Source organism: Coregonus lavaretus (genome assembly GCF_964263955.1).
Source record: "Coregonus lavaretus genome assembly, chromosome: 8".
NCBI lineage: Eukaryota > Metazoa > Chordata > Actinopteri > Salmoniformes > Salmonidae > Coregonus > Coregonus lavaretus.
In genome coordinates this window covers 60,148,827-60,161,787 of record NC_139995.1, presented here as the reverse complement: position 1 = coordinate 60,161,787, position 12,961 = coordinate 60,148,827, and the positions used below count along the sequence as shown (strand labels likewise).

The 12,961-nt window shown below is 49.6% G+C and overlaps 1 protein-coding gene across 4 annotated transcripts in view; it reads left to right on the top strand.

Annotated features, from left to right (window-relative positions):
* slmapa (sarcolemma associated protein a) overlaps nucleotides 1-12,268 on the top strand; it is a 143,064-nt gene extending 130,796 nt beyond the window's left edge. For all 4 annotated transcript variants that reach the window (XM_084166832.1, XM_084166831.1, XM_084166830.1 and 1 more), the window contains 4 exons: nucleotides 1,675-1,825; nucleotides 5,002-5,136; nucleotides 9,039-9,126; nucleotides 11,031-12,268. In XM_084166832.1, the coding sequence (XP_084022958.1) occupies nucleotides 1,675-1,825; nucleotides 5,002-5,136; nucleotides 9,039-9,122 (370 nt within the window). In that variant the 3' untranslated portion in view covers nucleotides 9,123-9,126; nucleotides 11,031-12,268. The remainder of the gene's footprint in view (nucleotides 1-1,674; nucleotides 1,826-5,001; nucleotides 5,137-9,038; nucleotides 9,127-11,030) is intronic.
* The last annotated feature ends 693 nt before the right edge of the window (nucleotides 12,269-12,961 follow it).

Below are 12,961 nucleotides of genomic sequence, written 5' to 3'. Positions count from 1 at the left end.
TAACCTGTCAGGTACTTATTAGCTGGGTGGGTGGATAACCTGTCAGGTATTTATTAGCTGGGTGGGTGGGTAACCTGTCAGGTATTTATTAGCTGGGTGGGTGGGTAACCTGTCAGGTATTTATTAGCTGGGTGAGTGAGTAGTGAACCTGTCAGGTACTTATTAGCTGGGTGGGTGGATAACCTGTCAGGTACTTATTAGCTGGGTGGGTGGATGGGTAGAGAACCTGTCAGGTACTTATTAGCTGGGTGGGTGGGTTTGTGGATAATATGTCAGGTACTTATTAGCTGTGTGGGTGGGTAGAGAACCTGTCAGGTATTTATTAGCTGCGTGGGTGGGTAGAGAACCTGTCAGGTACTTATTAGCTGGGTGGGTGGGTTTGTGGATAACATGTCAGGTACTTATTACCTGGGTGGGTGGATAACCTGTCAGGTGCTTATTAACTGGGTGGGTGGATGGGTAGAGAACCTGTCAGCTACTTATTAGCTGGGTGGGTGGGTAGAGAACCTGTCAGGTACTTATTAGCTGGGTGGGTGGGTTTGTGGATAACATGTCAGGTATTTATTAGCTGGGTGGGTGGGTAACCTGTCAGGTACTTATTAGCTGGGTGGGTGGATAACCTGTCAGGTACTTATTAGCTGGGTGGGTGGGTTTGTGATAACATGTCAGGTATTTATTAGCTGGGTGGGTGGGTAACCTGTCAGGTACTTATTAGCTGGGTGGGTGGATAACCTGTCAGGTGCTTATTAGCTGGGTGGGTAGATAACTTGTCAGGTACTTATTAGCTGGGTGGGTGGATAACCTGTCAGGTACTTATTAGCTGGGTGGGTGGATAACCTGTCAGGTACTTATTAGCTGGGTGGGTGGATAACCTGTCAGGTACTTATTAGCTGGGTGGATGGATAATCTGTCAGGTACTTATTAGCTGGGTGGGTGGATAACCTGTCAGGTGCTTATTAGCTGGGTGGGTAGATAATCTGTCAGGTATTTATTAGCTGTGTGGGTGGATAACCTGTTAGGTACTTATTAGCTGGGTGGGTGGATAACCTGTCAGGTACTTATTAGCTGGGTGGGTGGATAACCTGTCAGGTACTTATTAGCTGGGTGGGTGGATAACCTGTCAGGTACTTATTAGCTGGGTGGGTAGAGAATCTGTCAGGTACTTATTAGCTGGGTGGGTGGATGGGTAGAGAACCTGTCAGGTACTTATTAGCTGGGTGGGTGGATAACCTGTCAGGTACTTATTAGCTGGGTGGGTGGATAACCTGTCAGGTACTTATTAGCTGGGTGGGTGGATAACCTGTTAGGTACTTATTAGCTGGGTGGGTGGATAACCTGTCAGGTACTTATTAGCTGGGTGGGTGGATAACCTGTCAGGTACTTATTAGCTGGGTGGGTGGATAACCTGTTAGGTACTTATTAGCTGGATGGGTGGGCTTCTACCACAGTAGTATGCAGGAGCTGACATGGGGCTGGGCAGCATGGAGGGGGAGGAGGGGGAGAGAGCAGTTGAAATATTGAGAGCAAGCTGAAGTACACAACATCTACAATAGACTAACCTTATTATTACAAAACACATCCATGTGCTGACCACCTCCCCCTGCCCTCCCCCTGTCTTCCCCCTGTCCTCCCCCTGACCTCCCCCCTACCTCCCCCTGTCCTCCCCCTCCTCAGTTCCAGGGAGCAGACTGCCAGTCTGGAGAAGTCCCAGAGAGAGATGCAGAGTAGACTGGGCTCACTGCAGGACCAACACCTCCAGGATGCTAACAAGCTGCAGACACAGCTGGCCCAGGCTGCTAGCAGGACACACAGCCTGCAGAGAGAGGTACTATACAGACACACAGCCTGCAGAGAGAGGTACTATACAGACACACAGCCTGCAGAGAGAGGTACTATACAGACACACAGCCTGTAGAGAGGTACTATACAGACACACAGCCTGTAGAGAGGGGTACTATACAGACACACAGCCTGTAGAGAGGTACTATACAGACACACAGCCTGTAGAGAGGGGTACTATACAGACACACAGCCTGCAGAGAGAGGTACTATACAGACACACAGCCTGCAGAGAGAGGTACTATACAGACACACAGCCTGCAGAGAGAGGTACTATACAGACACACAGCCTGTAGAGAGGTACTATACAGACACACAGCCTGTAGAGAGAGGTACTATACAGACACACAGCCTGTAGAGAGGGGTACTATACAGACACACAGCCTGTAGAGGTACTATACAGACACACAGCCTGTAGAGAGGGGTACTATACAGACACACAGCCTGTAGAGAGGGGTACTATACAGACACACAGCCTGTAGAGAGGGGTACTATACAGACACACAGCCTTTAGAGAGGTACTATACAGACACACAGCCTGTAGAGAGGGGTACTATACAGACACACAGCCTGTAGAGAGGGGTACTATACAGACACACAGCCTGTAGAGAGGGGTACTATACAGACACACAGCCTGTAGAGAGGGGTACTATACAGACACACAGCCTGTAGAGGTACTATACAGACACACAGCCTGTAGAGAGGGGTACTATACAGACACACAGCCTGTAGAGAGGTACTATACAGACACACAGCCTGTAGAGAGGTACTATACAGACACACAGCCTGTAGAGAGGTACTATACAGACACACAGCCTGTAGAGACAGGTACTATACAGACACACAGCCTGTAGAGAGGGGTACTATACAGACACACAGCCTGTAGAGAGGTACTATACAGACACACAGCCTGTAGAGAGGTACTATACAGACACACAGCCTGTAGAGAGGTACTATACAGACACACAGCCTGTAGAGAGGTACTATACAGACACACAGCCTGTAGAGACAGGTACTATACAGACACACAGCCTGTAGAGAGGGGTACTATACAGACACACAGCCTGCAGAGAGGGGTACTATACAGACACACAGCCTGTAGAGAGGGGTACTATACAGACACACAGCCTGTAGAGAGGTACTATACAGACACACAGCCTGTAGAGAGGTACTATACAGACACACAGCCTGTAGAGAGAGGTACTATACAGACACACAGCCTGTAGAGGGGTACTATACAGACACACAGCCTGTAGAGAGGGGTACTATACAGACACACAGCCTGTAGAGGTACTATACAGACACACAGCCTGTAGAGAGGTACTATACAGACACACAGCCTGTAGAGACAGGTACTATACAGACACACAGCCTGTAGAGGGGTACTATACAGACACACAGCCTGTAGAGAGGGGTACTATACAGACACACAGCCTGTAGAGGTACTATACAGACACACAGCCTGTAGAGAGGGGTACTATACAGACACACAGCCTGTAGAGAGGGGTACTATACAGACACACAGCCTGTAGAGAGGTACTATACAGACACACAGCCTGTAGAGAGGGGTACTATACAGACACACAGCCTGTAGAGAGGTACTATACAGACACACAGCCTGTAGAGAGGGGTACTATACAGACACACAGCCTGTAGAGAGGGGTACTATACAGACACACAGCCTGTAGAGAGGGGTACTATACAGACACACAGCCTGTAGAGAGAGGTACTATACAGACACACAGCCTGTAGAGGGGTACTATACAGACACACAGCCTGTAGAGAGGGGTACTATACAGACACACAGCCTGTAGAGAGGGGTACTATACAGACACACAGCCTGTAGAGAGGTACTATACAGACACACAGCCTGTAGAGAGGGGTACTATACAGACACACAGCCTGTAGAGAGGGGTACTATACAGACACACAGCCTGTAGAGGGGTACTATACAGACACACAGCCTGTAGAGAGGGGTACTATACAGACACACAGCCTGTAGAGAGGGGTACTATACAGACACACAGCCTGTAGAGAGGTACTATACAGACACACAGCCTGTAGAGAGGTACTATACAGACACACAGCCTGTAGAGGGGTACTATACAGACACACAGCCTGTAGAGAGGGGTACTATACAGACACACAGCCTGTAGAGAGGGGTACTATACAGACACACAGCCTTTAGAGAGGTACTATACAGACACACAGCCTGTAGAGAGGGGTACTATACAGACACACAGCCTGTAGAGAGGGGTACTATACAGACACACAGCCTGTAGAGAGGGGTACTATACAGACACACAGCCTGTAGAGAGGGGTACTATACAGACACACAGCCTGTAGAGAGGGGTACTATACAGACACACAGCCTGTAGAGAGGTACTATACAGACACACAGCCTGTAGAGAGGTACTATACAGACACACAGCCTGTAGAGAGGGGTACTATACAGACACACATCCTGTAGAGAGGGGTACTATACAGACACACAGCCTGTAGAGAGGGGTACTATACAGACACACAGCCTGTAGAGAGGGGTACTATACAGACACACAGCCTGTAGAGAGGTACTATACAGACACACAGCCTGTAGAGAGGGGTACTATACAGACACACAGCCTTTAGAGAGGTACTATACAGACACACAGCCTGTAGAGAGGGGTACTATACAGACACACAGCCTGTAGAGAGGGGTACTATACAGACACACAGCCTGTAGAGAGGGGTACTATACAGACACACAGCCTGTAGAGAGGGGTACTATACAGACACACAGCCTGTAGAGGGGTACTATACAGACACACAGCCTGTAGAGAGGTACTATACAGACACACAGCCTGTAGAGAGGTACTATACAGACACACAGCCTGTAGAGAGGGGTACTATACAGACACACAGCCTGTAGAGAGGTACTATACAGACACACAGCCTGTAGAGAGGTACTATACAGACACACAGCCTGTAGAGAGGTACTATACAGACACACAGCCTGTAGAGAGGTACTATACAGACACACAGCCTGTAGAGAGGGGTACTATACAGACACACAGCCTGTAGAGAGGGGTACTATACAGACACACAGCCAGCGGCTGCATGCAAAGTTTGTCTGTTTTTGAATGTTGCTCACATGAATCTCTCTCTCCAACCCCCCCCCTCCAGTATGAGGACACCCAGACCTCGCTATCTGACCTGCGGCAGCGTTATGAGAGGACAGAGCAGGAGAAACGCTCCATCAACGAGGAGCTGCAACAGTGTAAAGTCAACCTCAAACTGCTGCAGGACAAGAGCAAGAATGTGAGTAGTTACATCCTAACCCCATTTCCTGTCCAGAAGCCACCAGGCCTTTTCTGTCTGTCTCTCTCTCTCTGGTTCATTTACTAGACTTACTACAGATAACAGCATCCCAAGGGATGATTGTTGTGTTGTCAAGATGCAAAAGGAAATGTCTGATTTGACTTCTTGCTTAGGGCCCCCACTTTTTGAGATCCAGGAACATGTCAAATTAGCTCAACGTTACCAACAGCACCACACAGAGCTCCATGAAGTAGCTGAACTTTACCAACAGCACCACACAGAGCTCCATGACGTAGCTGAACGTTACCAACAGCACCACACAGAGCTCCGTGAAGTAGCTGAACGTTACCAACAGCACCACACAGAGCTCCGTGAAGTAGCTGAACGTTACCAACAGCACCACACAGAGCTCCATGAAGTAGCTGAACGTTACCAACAGCACCACACAGAGCTCCGTGAAGTAGCTGAACGTTACCAACAGCACCACACAGAGCTCCGTGAAGTAGCTGAACGTTACCAACAGCACCACACAGAGCTCCGTGAAGTAGCTGAACGTTACCAACAGCACCACACAGAGCTCCGTGAAGTAGCTGAACGTTACCAACAGCACCACACAGAGCTCCGTGAAGTAGCTGAACGTTACCAACAGCACCACACAGAGCTCCGTGAAGTAGCTGAACGTTACCAACAGCACCACACAGAGCTCCATGAAGTAGCTGAACGTTACCAACAGCACCACACAGAGCTCCGTGAAGTAGCTGAACGTTACCAACAGCACCACACAGAGCTCCATGAAGTAGCTGAACGTTACCAACAGCACCACACAGAGCTCCATGAAGTAGCTGAACGTTACCAACAGCACCACACAGAGCTCCGTGAAGTAGCTGAACGTTACCAACAGCACCACACAGAGCTCCATGAAGTAGCTGAACGTTACCAACAGCACCACACAGAGCTCCATGTCTGCAAGTCCCAATGATTAGCATCACAGTAGTAATGACCTGCTGGTTCTGTTTATTCCTGCTATTGGCAGTCAGCAAAGAAGTCATTTCTTAAGAGACTGATAAAGTCATCACTCAGCACGTTGGGAACATATTCAGCAACCTTTGATCTGCCCACATCCATCACTGTAAGGGACTGACAGGAGTATTGGAAAAGGATGGAGGCCAGTTTCGTGCCTTTCTGTCCTCTACAGGAGTATTGGAAAAGGATGGAGGCCAGTTTCATGCCTTTCTGTCCTCTACAGGAGTATTGGAAAAGGATGGAGGCCAGTTTCATGCCTTTCTGTCCTCTACAGTACTATTGGAAAAGGATGGAGGCCAGTTTCGTGCCTTTCTGTCCTCTACAGTAGTTTCTGTTAGGAGCCAGAAGTTGTCATCAGATGTGGTGATGGATAACTTTGGGTTTCTGTTCTATTTCTGAGCTATATATATATATATATATCCTTGGGCTACTTTTCATAACATCCTCATGGAAGGACTGGTGTGAGAAATGGGATGGAAGCTCCCTGTAGTTCCATGCTACATCAACCCCTAATGCATTTAGGATGCAACACAGCCTGTGGCTGTTAATCACTACCGGCCAGGCTCCTACTACTAGAAACCCCTCTGCCCTGGTCAAGATTAACAAATAACACACACACATCAATCTCAGTCCTGGGACATCAAATTAATCTCAGTCCTGGGACATCAAATGAATCTCAGTCCTGGGACATCAAATGAATCTCAGTCCTGGGACATCAAATCAATCTCAGTCCTGGGACATCAAATCAATCTCAGTCCTGGGACATCAAATTCATCTCAGTCCTGGGACATCAAATTCATCTCAGTCCTGGGACATCAAATTCATCTCAGTCCTGGGACATCAAATCAATCTCAGACCTGGGACATCAAATCAATCTCAGTCCTGGGACATCAAATCAATCTCAGTCCTGGGACATCAAATCAATCTCAGTCCTGGGACATCAAATCAATCTCAGTCCTGGGACATCAAATTCATCTCAGTCCTGGGACATCAAATTAATCTCAGTCCTGGGACATCAAATGAATCTCAGTCCTGGGACATCAAATGAATCTCAGTCCTGGGACATCAAATTAATTTCAGTCCTGGGACATCAAATTAATCTCAGTCCTGGGACATCAAATCAACAAAGGCTGGGATTCAATCTGATCATGCTTTGTCGCCATTTAAAGGAAATGTTCCTGCATTTGCGGAGACCGTGTTCACAGTTAACGGTAAATGGCTCTATCAGAAATGACATTTAAATGGAGCATTGTGGACACAGCAGGATCTAATTGAATCCCGGCCTAAGAGTGATCAGCTTTCAAAATCGGTTTGCGCAGTATGTTCCAGTGTGTTTGTGTTAAACCCCTCTCTCTCCACTGTCCCATAGTCTTACTGTTATGGTGTTCAGCTTCTAGATGTGGTGTGACATGTATCTATACCTGTGTTCAGCTTCTAGATGTATCCCCCTGCCCTATCCCTCTCCAGCCCCCTGCCCTATCCCTCTCCAGCCCCCTGCCCTATCCCTCTCCAGCCCCCTGCCCTATCCCTCTCCAGCCCCCTGCCCTATCCCTCTCCTGCCCCCTGCCCTATCCCTCTCCAGCCCCCTGCCCTATCCCTCTCCAGCCCCCTGCCCTATCCCTCTCCAGCCCCCTGCCCTAATCCCCTCCAGCCCCCTGCCCTATCTTTCTCCAGCCCCCTGCCCTATCTTTCTCCAGCCCCCTGCCCTATCCCCCTCCAGCCCCCTGCCCTATCTCCCTCCAGCCCCCTGCCCTAACCCCCTCCAGCCCCCCGCCTTATCCCTCTCCAGCCCCCTGCCCTATCTTTCTCCTGCCCTATCTTTCTCCAGCCCCCTGCCCTATCTTTCTCCAGCCCCCTGCCCTATCTTTCTCCAGCCCCCTGACCTATCCCCCTCCAGCCCCCTGCCCTATCTCCCTCCAGCCCCCTGCCCTAACCCCCTCCAGCCCCCCGCCCTATCCCTCTCCAGCCCCCCGCCCTATCCCTCTCCAGCCCCCTGCCCTATCCCTCTCCAGCCCCCCGCCCTATATTTCTCCAGCCCCCTGCCCTATCTTTCTCCAGCCCCCTGCCCTATCCCTCTCCAGCCCCCTGCCCTAACCCTCTCCAGCCCCCTGCCATATCTTTCTCCTGCCCTATCCCTCTCCAGCCCCCTGCCCTATCTCCCTCCAGCCCCCTGCCCTATCCCTCTCCAGCCCCCCGCCCTATATTTCTCCAGCCCCCTGCCCTATATTTCTCCAGCCCCCTGCCCTATCTTTCTCCAGCCCCCTGCCCTATCTTTCTCCAGCCCCCTGCCCTATCCCTCTCCAGCCCCCTGCCATATCTTTCTCCTGCCCCCTGCCCTATCCCTCTCCAGCCCCCTGCCCTATCCCTCTCCAGCCCCCTGCCCTATCCCTCTCCAGCCCCCTGCCCTATCTTTCTCCAGCCCCCTGCCCTATCTTTCTCCAGCCCCCTGCCCTATCTTTCTCCAGCCCCCCGCCCTATCCCTCTCCAGCCCCCCGCCCTATCCCTCTCCAGCCCCCTGCCCTATCTCCCTCCAGCCCCCTGCCCTATCCCTCTCCAGCCCCCCGCCCTATATTTCTCCAGCCCCCTGCCCTATCTTTCTCCAGCCCCCTGCCCTATCTTTCTCCAGCCCCCTGCCCTATCCCTCTCCAGCCCCCTGCCCTATCCCCCTCCAGCCCCCTGCCCTATCTTCCTCCAGCCCCCTGCCCTATCCCTCTCCCAATCCCCCTCTTCTGTTGACTTTAAAAATTAATCCAACTGGCCTTCACTTCAGTTTTCTGTTTATTTATTCATTTGGATTATTTTCCCATTATTTATTCGTTTTGATGAGTTTATAACAATTGATTATTCTCTCTGATTGATTGATCCCTTCCCTCCTTTAGCCATCCATATTGCAGCCTGTCCAAGCCATTTTCATCGGCCTTATCCTGGCTTTGCTGTATTGGTGCTTCAGCCAGTTGTGGTAGAAAGGTACCCGACGTTCTGTTGAGTTGGTGTGGTCTCATCTGTCTGCATCCTCCTCCTCCTCCTCCTCCTCCTCTCTTCTCCTCCTCCTCCTCCTCCTCCTCCTCTTCCTCCTCCTCCTCCTCCTCCTCCAACTCTCCAGTGCATGGCTATCATTCATTCAACCACTCCCCCTGCAGCTGCTGCTTGGCACAACCAACACTGGGGAGAACTAACACTAAACCTGGGCTGGTCAATTCTGGTTCTGAAGGGCCGAAATCCCAAAACACTTCTGGGTTTTGTTTCTACCTGGTAGTTAATGTCCCACACTCACTCACCAGATCCGCGTTTACACAGACAGCTCAATTATGGACAAAAGAGCTGATATGATTAGTCCCCAAAGACCAATCAGTAAAAAAAAAAGATCAGAATTGGGCTGCCTGTGTAAACGCTGCCCAGGTGTCCCAGGTCTGAACCAGGTGTCCCAGGTCTGAACCAGTCTGATGGAAGGAGAGGATACTAATGAAAAGTGTTTCGGCGCTCCAGGGACCTGAGTTGAACAGCCCTGCACTAAACTAACTATTATTATTATTATTATTATTATTATTATTATTATAGACCAGGGGAAGACAACCCTGTTCCTGGAGTGCTGCAGGTACTGCAGGATTTTGTTCCAACTAGGCACCCCATCTGACCAACTGAGCTAATTGATCAGTTCAGTGATTGACTAAATTAAACACACCTGGTCTGCCAGGTCGGTTAAATCAAAAACATGAAGTGCCTGCGGCACTCCAGAACTAGGGTTGCCTACCCTTGGTCTATACCAGGGTTGCCCAACCCTGTTCCTGGAGAGCTACCCTCCTGTAGGATTTCGCTCCAACCACAGGTGTTACTAACCTGATTCATCTTATCAACCTGCTAATTATTAGAATCAGGTGTGCTAGATTAGGGTTGGAGCAAAAACCTACAGGACGGTAGCTCTCCAGGAACAGGGTTGGAGTTAACCTACAGGAGGCTAGCTCTCCAGGAACAGGGTTGGTGTTAAAACCTACAGTAGGCTAGCTCTCCAGGAACAGGGTTGGAGTTAAAACCTACAGGAGGGTAGCTCTCCAGGAACAGGGTTGGAGTTAACCTACAGGAGGCTAGCTCTCCAGGAACAGGGTTGGAGTTAAAACCTACAGGAGGGTAGCTCTCCAGGAACAGGGTTGGAGTTAAAACCTACAGGAGGGTAGCTCTCCAGGAACAGGGTTGGAGTTAAAACCTACAGGAGGGTAGCTCTCCAGGAACAGGGTTGGGCAGTCCTGGTCTATACAGTCAGTCTCCTACTACAGTGTTTCCCAACTCCGGTCTTCCAGATCCCCCAACAGTACACATTTTCATTGTGGCCCCGGACGGTACTGGAGGACTGGTGTTGGGAAACACTGTCCTACTAATACAACCAGTCATTGAAGCCTGCCGTCTGTGTTGCTTGGATCACTAACCCACCAAGGCTTATTCTGGGGGGTTGTTTCACCTTTTTACTTATTTTTGAACTATTTTTGTCATTATTGCTTTATGACATCATACTTTATGATATCATACTTTATGACCATCATACTTTATGATATCATACTTTATGACCATCATACTTTATGATATCATACTTTATGACATCATACTTTAAGACCATCATACTTTATGACATCATACTTTATGACCATCATTCTTTTGCAGCTCTAGATTTTTTCCTCTGGCATTTTATTTTAATCAACATGTATTTTTCATTGCTTCCTCAGAACAGGACGGTCCTGTGAGGTAACTCAAATGGCTCACTCCCAGGGAAACTTTCTCTTGCATGCTTCTCTCTCTCTCTTTCCTCCACCTGACCAGTGTAGGCCAGCTGAAGACCTAGACTTCCAACTCTAACCCTCTCTCTGTGTCTCTCCTTGCAGATTGGTTGGAGCCCCTGGATGCCAGTGGTAGCAGTGATGGTAGCGGTGACAGCAGCGGTGCTTTACCCCAACTTCTCCAAGAGCACCTCGACCTGAGGCGGCAGCAACATTTAGTACCACACCTCCTGTACCACCTCCACCTGTCTACCAGGCCTGCCCAGGCCTCCATTCCTCCCTCCACACCCCAACCTCCTGTCCCACCTCCACCTGTCTACCTGTCTACCTGGCCTCCATTCCTCCCTCCACACCCCAACCTCCTGTACCACCTCCACCTGTCTACCAGGCCTCCATTCCTCCCTCCACACCCCAACCTCCTGTCCCACCTCCACCTGTCTACCTGGCCTCCATTCCTCCCTCCACACCCCAACCTCCTGTCCCACCTCCACCTGTCTACCTGGCCTCCATTCCTCCCTCCACACCCCAACCTCCTGTCCCACCTCCACCTGTCTACCTGGCCTCCATTCCTCCCTCCACACCCCAACCTCCTGTACCACCTCCACCTGTCTACCAGGCCTGCCCTGGCCTTCATTCCTCCCTCCACACCCCAACCTCCTGTACCACCTCCACCTGTCTACCTGTCTACCTGGCCTCCATTCCTCCCTCCACACCCCAACCTCCTGTACCACCTCCACCTGTCTACCAGGCCTCCATTCCTCCCTCCACACCCCAACCTCCTGTACCACCTCCACCTGTCTACCTGTCTACCTGGCCTCCATTCCTCCCTCCACACCCCAACCTCCTGTACCACCTCCACCTGTCTACCTGTCTACCTGGCCTCCATTCCTCCCTCCACACCCCAACCTCCTGTACCACCTCCACCTGTCTACCTGTCTACCTGGCCTCCATTCCTCCCTCCACACCCCAACCTCCTGTCCAGCTTGTCCTCCCTCAACACCCCGACCTCCCGCCCTTCTAGCCACCTGATTGATCCTCCAGGGCTGCTACTCCTCTGCCCCCTTGATTGATAGATTTATTAATGAATGAATTGATTGATCGATAACATCCCGTCTGGTCTAGTCATTCCCCCACAGAAAGGCCCTCTGCTTTAAACTGTACAAAGTCAAACTGTATATATATATATATAGAGAGAGAGAGAGAGAAAGAAGATGAATACAAATAGTTATTTCTACCATAGATTAAATACTATATCAGCAGTTATTGTTTTCTGTTCTTAATCAGTTTGATGATGGGAATATTGGTCATTGTATTATTATTATTATTAAAGTGGCCTAAACTAGGCTTTGTTTTTAGTTTTTCTGATGGGTACCAAACCTGTATTATTTTCTTTTGGGCTCCAGGTTGTTTTAGAGGAGTGTCTGTGTGCTTGGTTTACCATGTTGGGGTGTTAATGTGCTATTACAAATATGGGTTTAAAATTGAAGCCAAATCATCAATCTGATTATGATTATTAGGTTGAATCCCTAACGCCACCCTACTCCCTGTATAGTGCCCTGGGAAAAGGTACTGCACTATATAGGGAGTAGGGGGCAATTTGGGAAAGTCATTAGGCACAAGGGCTTGTTAAATGCCTAATGAATCTAACAGGGGTGTGGAGTCGGACCGGACTGTCTAGAAGCGCCTCTCAGAGCCAGTTATTGAAACCTCTGGTGTGGAGGTGACTGGGTTTTATACCAACGTGATCTCTGCTGTACTACTCTGTCTTGTTTTATCTGTGTATTGTAAAAAAAAAAAAATAACTATGAACAAATATTAATAATGTTTAAAACAACACTACAGAACGTAGACTTTGTCATTCAAATGGAAAGTTATTTGATATGCTACTAGATGAGTTTTGGTCATTTTTGGAGATATGAACAAAGGCACCTGTTGACTTGAACACAGTTTATTTGGCAACTGGTTTTAGACACTAGAAGACATTATGGGCACAAACCAAACCCCTTCAGTTGATCGTGTGTAAAGGCTGTAGGGGA